Source organism: Sphaerodactylus townsendi, linkage group LG04, assembly GCF_021028975.2.
Source record: "Sphaerodactylus townsendi isolate TG3544 linkage group LG04, MPM_Stown_v2.3, whole genome shotgun sequence".
Taxonomy (NCBI): domain Eukaryota; kingdom Metazoa; phylum Chordata; class Lepidosauria; order Squamata; family Sphaerodactylidae; genus Sphaerodactylus; species Sphaerodactylus townsendi.
In genome coordinates this window covers 139,087,832-139,103,752 of record NC_059428.1, presented here as the reverse complement: position 1 = coordinate 139,103,752, position 15,921 = coordinate 139,087,832, and the positions used below count along the sequence as shown (strand labels likewise).

At 49.5% G+C, this 15,921-nt stretch overlaps 1 protein-coding gene across 3 annotated transcripts in view; it reads right to left on the bottom strand.

The window, feature by feature from the left end:
• Positions 1 to 6,095: 6,095 nt before the first annotated feature.
• The window catches only part of PARN (poly(A)-specific ribonuclease), a 29,461-nt gene continuing 19,635 nt past the window's right edge, over positions 6,096 to 15,921 (bottom strand). For all 3 annotated transcript variants that reach the window (XM_048494292.1, XM_048494293.1, XM_048494294.1), the window contains exons 17-24: positions 13,025 to 13,135; positions 12,696 to 12,765; positions 11,546 to 11,601; positions 11,368 to 11,454; positions 10,784 to 10,858; positions 9,316 to 9,508; positions 7,570 to 7,751; positions 6,096 to 6,978 (exon numbers count right to left, since the gene is read on the bottom strand). In XM_048494292.1, coding sequence (XP_048350249.1) covers positions 6,926 to 6,978; positions 7,570 to 7,751; positions 9,316 to 9,508; positions 10,784 to 10,858; positions 11,368 to 11,454; positions 11,546 to 11,601; positions 12,696 to 12,765; positions 13,025 to 13,135 — 827 coding nt within the window. In that variant the 3' untranslated portion in view covers positions 6,096 to 6,925. The remainder of the gene's footprint in view (positions 6,979 to 7,569; positions 7,752 to 9,315; positions 9,509 to 10,783; positions 10,859 to 11,367; positions 11,455 to 11,545; positions 11,602 to 12,695; positions 12,766 to 13,024; positions 13,136 to 15,921) is intronic.

Here is a 15,921-nt window from a genome sequence, read left to right as displayed (position 1 = left end):
ATGGGTTACACTAAGTTTTATGGCTTTGCTACGTTTGTTAGGCCTCCCCTGACATGCTGGCAAAGAGTTATTATTGTTATCTTGTCGTGCGCATGTAACCAGGTGGCTCCAGTGTTATCGGCTGCTGACCTTGGTGCTGAGCACAATTGTAATCTAGGCACCAGATGCTTTTTCAGGGAATTTGGGAGGGGGGACCTAAGGGGAATATATGGGGCTAAGTTGTCAGGTTCACCAGAACTGGCTTTTTCAAGCTTGATCTATGTGTACAATAAAGGCTGCTGAGTAATACACCAGAGTCTGCTTAATGGGCAACAATCCAAGGATCTAATGTATTGTCGAAGCCTTTCACGGCCGGATTCAACTGGTTCTGGTTGGTTTTCTGGGCTGTGGTCTGGTGGATTTTGTTCCTAACGTTTCGCCTGCATCTGTGGCTGGCATCTTCAGAGGTGTATCACAGAGAAAAGTCTGTTTCACACTGTGTCTAAGTGAGAAGGGAAAGTTTAGTGGGGTATATTGTCCATGTCTCCGGGTGGGGAACCAATCATTAAGTGTTTGAGTGGAACTTGCTATGCAAAGCTGTGGTTGAGTGCATTGTATTGCGGGTGGGGTTATCAGTCCATTTTTTAAGTACTGGGAGCCAGGCTTGCTAATTTTTAACGTCTCTTTTTTCTTATTGAAGTTGTCCTGGTGTTTGTGAATTTCAATGGCCTCCCTGTACAGTCTGACATAGTAAGCTCCTGAATTGTCCAGAATTTCAGTGTACTCAGATAAAATATTATGTCCAGTTTTGTTTAACACAGGTTCTGCAAATGCAGATTTTTCAGGATGGTTAAGCCGACAGTGTCTTTCGTGTTCCTTAATACGGGTCTGAATGCTGAGTTTTGTGGTTCCTATGTAGACCTTTCCACAGCTACAGGGTATGCGATATACTCCTGCAGAAGTGAGGGGGTCTCTCTTGTCCTTTGCTGAGCGTAGCATCTGCTGTATTTTCCTGGTGGGTTTGTGAAAGATGGTCTGTGGTGGTAATGCTTTTTCAACAGTTTCCCTATTTGATCTGTGATCCCCTTGATGTATGGTAGAAATATTTTTCCTGTGGTGGGCTGTTTCTCCTCAGTCCTCTGGGTTTTTCTTGGCCTCAAAGCTCTTCTGATTTCTGTAGTGGAGTAGCCATTAGCCTGCAGAGCCCAGTCTAGATGGTTGATTTCATCAGGGAGGAGATGAGGTTCACAAATTCGTTTTGCACGATCTGTCAGAGTTTTGATTATGTCCCTTTTCTGTTGTGGATGATGATTGGAGTTTTTATGCAAATACAGGTCTGTGTGTGTTGGTTTTCTGTATACTGTATGGCCCAATTGGTGGTTGGGTCTGCGAAAGACCAAGACATCTAAAAAAGGCAGTTTCCCTCCTTTTTCAGGACAGGCGATAAAAAATGGGGATCCAACACTTTGTGATGCTGCAGCAATATAAAAACATGGATCCTCATGAATTCATATGATTTGTACTTTGAAACAAAATGAAACCACCAAGACACTGTAGGGAGCATACCTTAGTCTATAGGCAGAACCACAACAATCAGGCATCTAATGCTATGTGGCACCGTGATGGCACAAAAACTTGGCTGCAAAGCCCAGATCCTGCCAGCTGTATTCATTACCCAACTTTCACACCCATACATAGTAATGTGGACTTCTGTGGCCTGCGTTAACTCGATCTTGGCCTGCCTTATACTTCGAGCCCTTTCCGATTGGGGGAGTGGCCAAGATTCCATGTGGGGCTTCAAAGCTTGCTCTGTGGTGCGCTCCAGATGAAGACGCAGCTTCCCAGCACTTCTTCCAGTCCTCCTCTGTTTTATATCTCATCTTAATTGTAAGCGACACGGAGGGATTCCTCTTTTTCTAAGCAAAAGGATTTGTGCCTGTGTCATGCTCTGCTTATACCGAAGCCTGCATCCCTGCTTGGAGCAACGGCCTGCACAAGGACCAGCGTGGCTGTGCTTGAAACGTACTTCTGTGTGCCCCATTTCCAGCGGCACCCAGAGGCCAGGCAAACTGCACCAGCACCCCAAACGTCACTGAGCTTCTTGCCTCAAACCCAAAGGCCTCGCCTTTGTTGCAGGGCCTTAATAGCAAACATTTCTGGTCCCACCCTGGGACTGGGCAGGTGAGGGGACGGCTGCTGCCCACTGATTGTGCCACCCACAGCAGATATTTCTGTGACTGCTCACTGGCATCCCCTGAAATTGATCCCTCCAGCCTTTCCTTTACAGGGCTCTGCGTGCCCAAAACCCGTTTGCTGGGTTTGTGGAGCGACTCCATGAAGGGGCCCTTGAAAGGCTGCTTTTGAAACCTCTGGACAGTGGGGGCAAAGAGACAGGGGAAATGCTTTGCTCCCACTCACAGCCTTGGGCCTTTGTCAGTGAGGCTGGTTTGGCTCACAGATCGGCTCACCCCCACCCCCATCCCAGTTTGACTGGAAAAAAGACAGAGCATCATTAGGACCGCTAACTGAGGCAGCAACATTAAAAGACAACAAGCAAATGGAAACGGCCATTCTTTGCAAGGAGGAACGTGGACGGGGACCTTGAGTGGCAGGCAGCATCAAGAAGCTGAAGCCAATGGGGGGCGGGGCTAAAGCCTCTGGGTTTTCAGAGGAATATGCAGGAAAGGGAGAAATTCCTCCTGAGGCCTGATTTGGCCTGAGTGAGTTTTCTGCAAAACGCTTATCCCGCGCTGTTGCTGTGACCCCCTCGGGTCTCTGCCGCTTCAGCCTGAGCTGCGGCCGTGGCGTTCCTTGCACATGGGAAGCATGTCAGCCATCCGCGCCATTTCCTTCCTGGGGAAGAGAGGCGCTTAAAAGCCTCACTGTGGGCAGTGTGCCAAAGGACCTCTGCCCCTTGGCCTGCAGCAGGGATGTAAATATTTGGACGTTGGAACTTCACAAACGCAAGAAGCTTGATAAGTGCCCTGTGGCCTGCCTCGTCTCCAGTGGTCGGGGGAGTTTGGAGACAGCCGTGCTGCGGAGGAGAAGAAATCTGAGAGATTGGCTGGGGGGCTGCCCCCAAGTCTGGAGATGGGGGGTTTATCACCTCTGCTCTCTCTTGGTTGAGTAGAAGCAGAGCAACTAGAGGGTCCTGCTCCACAGACCAGTCCAGGGTCTCCTTCTTGCTCTGGGCACTCACAGGCTGTAGGAGGCCTCTGCCCACAGCCCAGCCAGGGCCGGTTGGAGCGCTGGAGACCCTGGCTGGCTGCCACGGGTTTTCTCCCTGGGATGGGCAGCCTGTTGCCATTGAAGGAGGGGGAGGTCCCCAGCTGGATGGGAAGGTGATGCTCCTGGTGTCCGAAAGGGAACCCTTCCCATCTTAGGTGTCCTCTGAGAACACACAAAAGTTTAGAGGCTGGAAGGTAACAAGGCGTCATCCTGAATTAATGTGCGATTGGCTGGGCTGGACCTCTGCAGTCACACGACAGGATATGGCCCCTGCCTTTGTGGTTTGCTGTGGACTGGATGGAAGAAGCCCAGGCAGGGGATTTTCTCCTGCACCCTTGCCAGGACCCAAAGGGCACGTGTACCAAAGGAGCCATGTATCAAAGGACCCAAATGTATCAAAGGCATGGGGTGGCCGAGGTTCAGCGGTCCCACTGGACACATTCAGGCTTTTGGGGGGAACTCAGATCCTGTTTCCTGGGAGAGGCCGCTGGATCTGAACAGCGAGGGTCCATCCAGTCCAGCATCCTTCTTTGCAAAGAATAAATGCTGGGTCCTGGCACTGGGACTCGGAGCAGCAGTGGTGTAGGAGGTTAAGAGCTCCGTGTATCTAATCTGGAGGAACAGGGTTTGATTCCCAGCTCTGCCGCCTGAGCTGTGGAGGCTGATCTGGGGAATTCATATTAGCCTGTACACTCCCACACACGCCAGCTGGGTGACCTTGGGCTAGTCACAGCTTCTCGGAGCTCTCTCAGCCCCACCTACCTCACAGGGTGTTTGTTGTCAGCGGGGAAGGGCAAGGAGATTGTAAGCCCCTTTGAATCTCCTGCAGGAGAGAAAGGGGGGATATAAATCCAAACTCTTCTTCTTCTTAACCAGAATCTATCAAAAGCTGCTTAGTGTGGTTAAGAAAATAACAACACAATCTTTCTTTCTCCCTACCCTCTTTACACAGGGCATCGCTTCACATATTTAAGCGTGTCCCAGCCAAACAGTGTATGATTTGGCCAGAGTGAATTATCCCACCCCCAGCACACTATTATGCTAAATTCGAGCGGTTATTTCAATGCAAAACAGTATATTAATCAACAGAAGGATCAATAAAATATTCGACTTGCGGCTGAAGTCAACTGTGGGGCCAGTTTTCAGCAGGGATGCAGGTCCTGAGTCTTCACTACCAAAGTGATCTTCACTGCCAGCCAGCCAGCCAGCCAGCCCCCCCACCCCTCCCGCCACACACACATACAGCAAGGGGTGTCAGGTTGTGCATGGAGAGGGCAGTGAATCTCCAGTTCCAAAGGAGTTAGCAGGTACCTTTTTCTTTTGGGAAAACCCCCAGCTATTTGGAAAATGAAATATTACCTCCCTGTAAACACGCTTTTGAGTACATGGGTTAATCCCCATAGTCAAGCAGCATCCAGAAGTGAAGAGACATGCAAATGGGCAAAAGGTACCTCACAAAACCCCAGAGAGCCACTTCCTCTCCCTTCTCCAAGCTGCCTGGAGACCAAAGTCCCAGGGACCATTCTCAGAACTCTGCTGGCAGCTGAGTCCAAACAACTTGGCTCATTGTATTGTCGAAGGCTTTCACGGCCGGAATCACTGGGGTGCTGTATGATTTCCGGGCTGTATGGCCGTGTTCTAGCAGCATTCTCTCCTGACGTTTCACTTGCATCTGTGGCTGGCATCTTCAGAACTCATGCTGCAGGCAAGAAGCAGCCAGACCCAGCCTATGGCTCCTTCCAACAGTGGGTTTGGGTTCACCCGTGGGTGCCTCTGGGAGGCAGCAGGTGGGCCAGCCCCCACAGGAGGTGTTGCTTCTTGAGTGTGAGCTGAGCAGCAGTTTCAGCACTAGCAGAACAACACTGGCTTGGCAGTTTTAACTCATGTGAACCTGCAACCAGTCTTCACTCTTCTCCTTTTGAGGAGGTAGATTTGTGCTAAACTGCTGCAGCCCTGAGCTTCTCCACCCGGGGATCCCTTGCAAAGAGACGAAGGTCGCCGGCCACTTGCAAGGTCTATTTCCTACACCTTTCACTCTTTTGTTAGCTGCCTGGAGCGCCCACCAGGTGGTCTTTCTTCACCCGCACTGCTTTCGGCACAGATCATTCTGCCAGGGAAAGGAGAATTGTGGCAATCAACTCATTTTGCCTGGGAGACGGGGGGAGTGGCACTTAACCAAGAAGAGCCAGCTTCAGTTACAAGCAGGCACTGAAGGCGGCAGCAGCATCTTGACTCAGAGCTGCCTTCAGGGCCAAACACAAATATACTCATATGTGGCAACGTGCTGGTAATGACGACAAACCAAGAGGTTCTGGGTTCAAGTCTCCCTTATCAGCAGCTGGTCTTGGGCATTTCTGGCTGAACTTTGCTCAACAGCCTCCCACCCCGCACCAGTACGAGACTACCTCACAGGGCTGTAATGAGTGTCACTGAGAATAGCTCAAAGCTCAGCACACAAGAATGCCAAGTATCACTACGTCTGTAAAGAACATAAAGCAGGACTGTCTCCACAACTCGCAAGCCTGACTTTCCAGACCAACTGGGATGGAATTATCTGCCCATTCATCTTAGAGCAGCAGTGGTGTAGTGGTTAAGAGCAGGTGCACTCTAATCTGGAGAACCAGGTTTGATTCCCCGCTCTGCCACTTGAGCTGTGGAGGCTTATCTGGTGAACCAGATTAGCTTGTGCACTACAAAACACATGCCAGCTGGGAGACCTTGGGCTAATCACAGTTCTTCGGAGCTCTCTCAGGGTGTTTGTTGTGGGGGGAACGGAAAGGGGATTGTCAGCCCTTTTGAGTCTCCTTACAAGAGAGAAGGGGGGGCATAAATCCAAACTCTTCTTCTTCTTATACTGGCAACCAGGAAAAAAAAACATTTTTCATTTCTAAGAAAAAAATTACTTTACTTTATGGAAATACATTTTTATCATTCTCAGTTCCATGATACAAAAAATGTCAAATATGAAACGAAGGTTATGAAATCTACCAAAGCCGACTTTTTGTTTTTTTTTAGCTAAAGGGAGGCTGGTGGATGTCACAGGCTTTCAACTGTGTTTTGAAACAGGACACCTCCCACAACAGAAGCCAAGGGAACAGGAGCTGGAAGAGGGACCCTGCCCCCACCCCCGCCATTTAATTCATTTACCCCACCATGTAAGCCCCAAACAAAATGTGAAATTTAGGATCAGTTCCACCAAAATCTGAGTAAGTTTCATCGTTAATTTCAGTAGGCGGGAGGGAGAGAGGCTGACAGAGGGTAGCCTATTGCGAACATTTTATGTTTTCAGGAGACCAAGAACGGAAGAGTTTAAGAGACAGTGAGGGTTGAATGGAGTTACAAGAGCAGTGCGAGAAAAGACCTTCCTTGTGGGCAGGGAGCGGAAGAGTGGAATTGGGGCAGGGACGGATCACTTCTGCAGATTCCAGGTGATCCGAGCTAACACCCACCTGGCATTTAGGTTTAGCACTTGACGACAGCAAATATTTCACATCATCAACAAAACCGACTTGTGCACACACACGAAGAACTGCGACAATGATTGCTCAGGAGACAGTTTAAAAAATTAAAGTGATTTCCAAAAGACACCCTGCTGTTTCTTTTCCTTTCCTTTTTTAAATAGACCCCCACTTTATTTACACGGCGTGGCTTCTGAGTCACTGTGCTGGCCACAGACCCCTTTGAGCCACAGTCCACTTTGCAACAGGACAGCTGCCGGCTACCACATGTCCGGGACTTCAAAGAGCGTGGAGGAAGCCGTCGTGATGTCCCCTGGAGAAAGGAAAAGGACTTCAGCCAGGTCAAGAAGCAACCCAAGAAGGGAACTGAGTCATATTCTGGACCACACAAGCAGGTGACGGTGGCTTGGAAAGATTCCAGAGTGCCCCACAGGCTCGCTTCTTGCCTTTTGGTCGACACAAAATGGGGTGGGGGGAGAGGGGCCAATACTTCCTCCTCCTCCTCCTCCACTCTGGAATGCCTATTTTAGATTGATTTGGGGCAGGGGGGTGGCAAAGGCAGAGGTTCTGCCCCATTACTCCAGAGATTTTGGGGCAAAGGTGGAGGACAGGGAACTGTGCCTTTGCCCCAGACCAGCTCAGGCATCGCCAGCAGTGCGGCAGGCTGCCTGGTTACACCTGCACAGGTTCCATCTGACGCCGCCTCTGGCAACAGAAGCAGCCTCTACAGCCCAGGCCGAATCGAGCATCAGCCACAGGCAAAAAACTCTCAGGTGCCGCAACAGCTGTTCTCTCTGCAGCCTATCAAACTGGCAGAGCTGCCTGACATGAGAGGAGCTGGCCCAAGAGCTCCCAGAGGCAGCAGAAGCAACGGAGACGCCGGCAGATCCCACACCGCACTCACCTGCTGCGTCTTCCTCCCTTTTGGCTCTCTTGAACTTCTTGGCCATCTTCCCGTCATCAGTGGATTCCTCTAAGGGGTCAGAGGGGTCCAGCGCCGCTTCTTCCACTTCGTCACCGTCACTGTCGCTCTCCTCTTCGATGGGGCTCATGCTCCTCTTTCCCACCGTGCTGGTAGCAGTAAAACTGGGCAAGGGGAGGGGAGATGGAACAGTCAGGAACTGGGCACTCTGCGGCCTCACGGGGGCTTCTACAACTGCCCCAACCGAATGTGGTCTCACAGGTGCCACACAGCCGCCCACTGGAAACATTTATTTTGTGTGGCTGCTAGCCAAGAACCAGAGTACAGACCCAGCCAGACTAATGCCCTGCCAGGCTTAGGTCCTTGCCCTAAGCTGGTCCTGAACCATAGAGTTGGAAGAGACCATCTTCCAAGGGCCATCAAGTCCAAGGGCCATCAAGGGCCATCAAGTCCAACCCCCTGCAATCAAGGGCCATCAAGTCCAACCCCCTGCAATGCAGGAACACACAATCAAAGCACTCCTGACATATGTTCATCCAGCCTCTCTTTAAAAACCTCCAAAGAAAGAGATGCCACAACTATCCAAGGCAGCGAATTCCACTGTCAAACAGACCTGACAGTCAGGAAGTTCCTCCTAATGTTTAGGTGGAATCTCTTTTTTGCACCTTGAATCCATGACTCCTGGTCCTAGTTTCTGAGGCAGCAGAAAACAAGCTTGCTCCCTCTTCGACATGGCATCCCTTCAAATATTTAAACATGGCTATCATGTCTCCCCTTGACCTTTGCTTCTCCAGACTAAACATTCCCAGCTCCCTAAGCCTCTCCTCATAGGGCATGGATTCCAGACCTTTGACCATTTTGGTTGCCCTCCTCTAGACAAGTTCTAGCTAGTCAATATCCTTTTTAAATTGCAGTGCCCAGAACTGAACACAGTTCTCTAGGTGAGGTCTGGCCAATGCAGAGTAGAGTGGTACAATTACTCCCCTCGATGTAGACGCTATACTCTTATTGATGCATCCCAGAATTGCATTGGCTTTCTTGGCTGCCATGTCACACTGCTGACTCATGTTCAGTTTCTGGTCTACTAAGACTCCCAGATCCCTTTCACTTGTACTACCGTCAAGCCAGGTGTCACCCATCCTATACCTGTGCGTTTCATTTTTTCTGCCTAAGGGTAGAATCTTACATTTATCTCTGTTGACATTCATGTTATTCATTTTGGCCCAGCTCTGTCCAGAGCATTTTGAATCCTGCCCCAGCCCTCCAACATATTAGCTACCCCTCCTATTTTGGTGTCATCTGCAAATTTAATTAATGTGCCCTCTATTTTCCTTATCCAAGTCATTGATAAAAAATATTGAACAGCACTGGGCCCAGGACAGAACCCTGTGGCACTTTTAGCTAAAGAGAGGCTGGTGGATGTCACAGGCTTCCAATTGTGTTTTGAACTGTGTTTTGAAACAGGACACCTCCCGCAACAAAAGCCACTGCTCACTTCTCTGCAGGATGAAAAGGAGCCATCGATGAGCACTCCTTGTGTTCGGCCGATCAACCAATTACAAATCCACCTGGCGGCTGCATTATCTAGTCCACATCTTTCCAGCTCACTCGCAAGAATATCATGGGGCACCTTGTCAAAGGCCTGACTAAAATCAAGGTATGAGCCTTGGACAGGCTGAAGTGAGGATGACTAGAAGGCCTCTAAAACTTGGAAGGCAGGCATCTCACCTGGCGAAATTGCAGAACCGGCTCTGCAGCAAGGGCGGCAAGGTCTGCGGCTTCAACCGCTTGGCTTCCACTTCCTTCCAGCCGTCTTCGGTCCATTTCCTCTTTCCTTGCCTCTTTTCCCCATGCTTGTTCTCGCTGTATTCTGCATAGGTTTGGATCCTGTAGCTTTCTGCATACTTGCTGGTGTTAACAGCTACAGGAAGCATAAGAGCTCTGGATGACACAGAAGCAGGCCCTGCTCTGAAATCCGTCCCCTGAAGCTAGATAGGTGAGGCTTCCGCAGCAGGGGAAGGGGCTCCCCAGACAGAACACCTAACTCAGGTAACCTCATTATCTTCCAGGACATTCACAGACAGATGTGTCTACAATTTAAATGAACTTTTGTTTGATTTTACTGGGTGTTACCAGATCTTCCATTTGCTCTTTATTCTTGCTACTTTAGTTTCCACGTTTCTATGGTTTTATCAGTTTTAATTCTTCAGTTCATTGTATGCTGCTTTGGGGCCTTTTGAAGAGCAGCTTATAAATTTCCTCAGTGCTCAGCGCTCACTGCTACCCCACCATGGAAAATAAAAGTCAAGTTGGGACAATGACTTGACAGACAGGCTGCTGTGGGTTTTCCAGGCTCTTGTGGCCATGGGCTGGCACTTATTGCTAGAAAGACCATGGAAAAACTTGGCACCCTTCAACAGAGGGCAAGAAGAAGAAGAAAAAGAGGGGGAATTGGGTTTATACCCCCCCTTTCTCTCCTGTAAGGAGACACAAAGGGGCTTACAAACTCCTTTCCCTGCCTCTCCCCACAACAAACACCCTGCGAGGTGGGTGGGGCTGAGAGAGCTCCCAAGAGCTGTGACTAGCCCAAGGTCACCCAGCTGGCATGTGAACTCCAGCACAAGCTAATCAAGTTCACTAGATAAGCCTCCAGAGCTTAAGCAGCAGAGCGGGGAATCAAACCCAGTTCTCCAGATTAGAGTGAACCTACTCTATTTATTATTATTATTATCATTATTATTAAATTGCTCTCCCTCCAAAGGGCTCTTAACCACTATGCTGGCTCTCCAGGCCAGACATAGTAGAGCAAACTATGATGCCCAGAACCCACCAGAGCCCCCCGTTCCCCCACACCAAAAGAGCAATGTATTGTGACAGAATATACGAGCAGGCTCCCTGTCTGGACAGCCTTATTAAGGAAGACAATCTGTGCCCAGACTCCAGTTTGTGGCCTGGGTGACGGAGGGCAAACGAAATCAGCCAGGAGAACCACCTCTTGGAGACCATCAGTAGCACAGCAGGGTTCTCCTTCTTCCTCTTGCATTCCCCCATCTTCTGGACCCCTTCAGCTCCCCAAGAAACTCTGCCCCCACAAGCCCTGGCTCCAGCAGCCAGAAAGGAAACCAACTGGTCAGCTAACTGCTAGGAAACCCCCCCACCCCACCCCCTTACCCCAGAGGGCATCTGCAAGACTTACCGATTTGTACTTGCTCGGGTTGACTAAGTGACACAAATGCCGACGTGTCATCAATCCAGGACACCTGAATCTTACCTGCGGGGGGGGGGGGGGAGGCATGGCCAGCATCAGATTTGGTATGGAACAGCCAAGCATAGGAGGAACAGGACGGGGTCAGGACTGGGATGGCAGCCAAACTCTTGACTCCACTCCAAGGTTTAAGGAAGCCCTGGTGAGTGGAGGCAGGGGCCAGGGGAGCAACACATGGAACGCTTTATACGGAACGTTTTCTTATCAATCTTGCACGTATTCCATTGCTGTCGCTGCATAAAAGGCATAATATACAGCTCAGTGAACTTTGGGTCTCCACTGGTGAGAAAGGCAGGATGCAAACAAATAAGCTAAAAATTTACTCTCTGGCATCACTTCCTAGTTTTTCCCCCCATAAAAACATGTTACATCCCCAGTCCAGCTGCCAACAAGAAGAGCCAACAGTGCCCAGTGCTGTCTAGAAGCATCACCCAGCGCTGACTCCCAAGAGTTGCCACCCCAACCATTCCTCCACCTGGCAGCATTCCTCCTGCCACTGGCTATGGGCTGCTCACCAAAAGCCCTGAAGAGCTGGTACAGGTCACTCGTCTTCCACTCTTTGGGAAACGTCACATAAAGAACGTGGTCTCGTTTTGGCTCCACTGAAAGACAAGGAGAAACGGCCGGGTATAGTGATCAGAGGCCCAGGTGGTTCGAAGCAAGGATGGACTGAAAGCCACAAGGAACACTTACAATCCGGCCCTTCCAAGTTGAGGTACGGGATGTCCATCACCCTCATGAGAAATAACCTGAAATGAGACAGAAAAAGTCACAACTGGCTTTCTTTAAATACTAAAAAATACTTCCAGCTATTGGAGAGGGACTCTCCCCCACAACCCTTCGACTTGAACCTTTGCAAAGAACCGGCAGAGCTTCCTTCTCCTCGGGCAAAGCTTGCCAAGACCCTTAGAAAAAGAGCAAGGACAGCTCCAAGACAGACCAACTCCCCCCCCCCCCCATGCTGCAGGAGATGCCACCAGAAGTTGCAACAATAGAATTGCCTGAGATTCTGATTAAGCACCAGTTGACAAGCCCCCACCCCCCCACCCCCGGCCCTAACCCTGGCATTGGCTGAGGAGGGGGGGGAAGGGCTAAGCAGGTATTTATTTACTTCATTCATTCACACCCCGCCTTTCTCCCCAGTGGAGACCTAAAGCGGTTTACATCATTTGCCTCTCCTCCATTTTTTCCTCACAACAACCCTGTGAAGTACGTTAGGCTGAGAGCGTGTGATTGGCCCAGGGTCACCCAGCGAGCTTCTGTGCAACAGTAAGGATTCAAACCTGAGACTCCCATATCCTAGTCTGAGACTCTAGCCACTGCACCACACTGCCTCTCCACCTAGATAGACTAGATTTTATCTTTTAAAAAATTCTAAATGCCAGCCAAAACATACTGCGCAAACTAAAAAGAAGAGGAAGAGTTTGGATTTATATCCCCCCCTTTCTCTCCTGCAAGAGACTCAAAGGGGCTTACAATCTCCTTGCCCTTCCCCCCTCACAACAAACACCCTGTGAGGTAGGTGGGGCTGAGAGAGCTCAGAAGAGCTGTGACTAGCCCAAGGTCACCCAACTGGCGTGTGTTGGAGTGCACAGGCTAATCTGAATTGAGCTTGCACAGCTCAAGTGACAGAGCGGGGAATCAAACCTGGTTCCTCAGATTAGAGTGCACCTGCTCTTAACCCCTACGCCACTGCTGCTCCTGTACATTAAAACCATTTCTTCCCAAGATACCTCTTATACAGCAGATGGCAACTTCTCCTTCTAGCCAGTTTGGCTTTATGTTGTGAAATTTCTCAATTTTAAATGTTGGGAATTAAGGGACAGCACTTGCAGTTACTTACTTGTTGAAAAACGGTTCAATGAGCTTTGAATTGGCAGAGACGGGATTCTTGGGAGGGCTGAGGAAGGAACCTGTGGAACAAGGAACAGTTCAGAACTCAGAGGCTGCTGCTGGCAGCTCTGGGGCTCCATGCGGGGCAAGGGACTGACGGCCGTGGGAGGCGGACAGCATCTGCTCCGCATAAAGGAGGGTCCCAGGTTTAATCCCCAGCTTCTCCAGGTGAAAGGACCAGAAAGGAGGTGATGGGAGAGTTCCCTGCCGGAGACCTCAGAGAGTTGTTAGTTCTGATGGCCCAAGGTCCAATTCGGTGCTTCGCGTGTGTTCACGTACCTAGGAAGCTGGCCATGGAGATGAAGCACAGGCCGGTGATGTAAGCGTCGTAACCTGCTTCATGGAGCTGCTCAGAGGCTGTGTCGTAACTGGGGAATCCTTCCGCGCTTTCTGGGAGGGAGAAATGATGCCTACTTGGGGTTATTACGGCAAGGAGAGAGAATATTTTGCCCACCAGGGGGGCTGCGGAAGGGGACCTGGAGGGCCAAAACATAATGACCAGCTGCAGGGTCACAGAAACACACAAGCAGGGGGCGGTTGCCACATCCCGGCTGCCGTCAAACTATTTAAGGCTAAATCTTTGGCACAACTATCATACGGTACCCCATTAACCATCACTGGCTTCCTTTGTAACCTGGAACGTATCCAATCTAAATGTCTGAGGTCTATCCTACAGCTCCCAAATAACATCTCAAACACTGCACTGCATATAGAGACCGGACTGATACCAGTAGAGGCAAAATTATGGACACGCTCCATACTATATTGGCATAGATTGTGCTATTGCCAGAGGGGCCTTGCTAGATATATCTTGTCTGATACATTTATTTCCCCGTGGCTTAGAGCAGTGCTACAGAAGCCAGCATACTATGGACTCTCCCAACAACTAATCTCAAGTATGAATTACAACAGAGCCAGGGATCTTATTAAACTCAGAATTATAGATGTTGAGAGGCAACATGACCTCAATAAACTGAAAAATCTAATCTTCAGTAAAATAACTCTCAACAAACTCTCAATAATACCTCACCTCTCTGTCTAATATTAACCATTGTAGAGCCTTCGGCCTCCTGCGCTATAATGCCCTCTCGCCTACCTCTACTGCTGGGATTTATAGCAAAGTACCAATTGAGGGCAGAACTTGCAGTGTTCACAGAACATATTCTACTTGAATGTCCATATTATGATGAGATACGTAGGGTGCTTCTTCCCTATGACCAGGCAAACTCTTCTTTGGCAAAGGAAAACAAGATCAAAACATTGCTATCAGATACAAATAAACATCTAACGTATTCCGTTGCCAAGTTTGCTTGGATTTCTAGCAAAATCAGGAAGGTTTGACAGAGCTCTACCAGTTGTGGCAGTTAATTTCCCCTTATTATTATTAGATGGATACTGTCTCTATTGTGTGCTCATATCCTGAATTTTCTTATGCTTTTAACTGTATTTTATTACTTACTTTAATCTGTATTTTTGTAAATTTAACTCTTTTGTATCTTGCTGGTCAATGACCGTAAATCAGTGATGGCGAACCTTTTTGAGACCGAGTGCCCAAATTGCAACCCAAAACACACTTATTTATTGCAAAGTGCCAATACGGCAAGTTAACCTGAATACTGAGGTTTTATTTTAGAAAAAACGTTGGATCCAAGGCATGTGTTACTTGGGAGTAAGCTTGGTGAAGCAACTGTGCAAAGCTTCGAACGGGTGAATCATGACCCTAGGAGGGTTTACTCAGAAGCAAGCCCTATTGCCAGCAACCAAGCTTACTCCCAGGTAAAGGACTGTACTTTAGTTCTTCCCATGAAAATCAGTGGGTTTAACAGCACTTAACAGGGTTACCTACACTGCTTCCCCAAAACTACGTCTTAGGTTTAATGCTAATAATCTCCCTGAAATAATTACACTATTATCACACTAGGGGCCTGGCAGGGAATGGGGAAGGGGTGTGGGGGGAGAGGGAAGTAAAACTTTCACTTTCCGAAACCCAATAAATCCCCCACCACAAAATAGAAATAAAAAGGCAGTCAAGGAAGGTAATCCTAAGCAAGAATGCTGTGCAAGGGGTGGGATAACGTCAGGAAAGCTAAATTGGTGGAGCAGCCATCTGATCTGCGGTTTTTCCTTCACATGTCATCTTTCCTTCACAGAATTTGACTTCCCACAAAAATGCAACAGAAACAGAAAAATAAAGGCAGTTCTAGCAAAGACCTTGGTGTGCTTTAAAAAAAATCCTAAATCCATCTTGGTTCCTTCACCCTAAGCTCGATCTGCCCATGCGATTGGCAATAAACTTGGGTCTGAGCGTTTCCCCGGTGTACATGGGACGGATCCATTTGGATCCGCCTTTTACCTTTTCCCCACGTTTTGTTTGTTCAACCCCTCAGGCAACAGCAGCCAGCCTGCTCCAGCCTCTAACAGGTCCTGTGTTCACCCGCTGGTCTGCTCTGCCCTGCGCTGCTCCAGCGCCTCTACCCCACCACTCTGCCTCCGTCCCACCCGCTCAAGCAGGGGCCTGCCTGCTCTAACCTCCAGCAAGTCCCGCGTGCACCACTCTGCGCCTCTCTAGCATCTCTGCCTCCTCTGCCCCCCCTTGGGCAACAGCCACCCGGAGCACAGGCACCAGGACTGCCAGCCGAGTCCTCCCTGCTCTCGCGGTGCACGCACATCATGTCCAATGGCCCAGGCCAGCCTAGATGTGTGTGTGTGGATGATTCCCCCCCCCCACATGACGAGCTCTGTGCCCATGTGCCCACAGAGAGGGCTCTGAGTGCCACCTCTGGCACCCGTGCCATAGGTTCACCACCATTGCAGTAAATAAACAAATCAATCAATAAATCACAAGCGGGGGACGGGGGGGACGGGACAATTACACATTCCTCCCCTGCAAGCACATGCAGGAATTCCTGTTAAGGGAGGGTCCTCGGGTCAGCAGCTTTGCAGCGAATTAAAAATATGAAAACACGGATGCTTCTCTGCCAGCAAGTACCTCAGTTCTGCTATGGCTTGAAAGCCACTAAATAAATGCTCAAGTTACACAGAAATTTCAGAGCAGGAAGCAGCTCTGCATACATGTAAAAGAAGAGGAGTCTAGATTTCTATCCCACCTTTCTCTCCTGTAAGGAGAATCAAAGGGGCTGACAATCTCCTTTCCCTTCCCCGCCAACCTGGGTGGG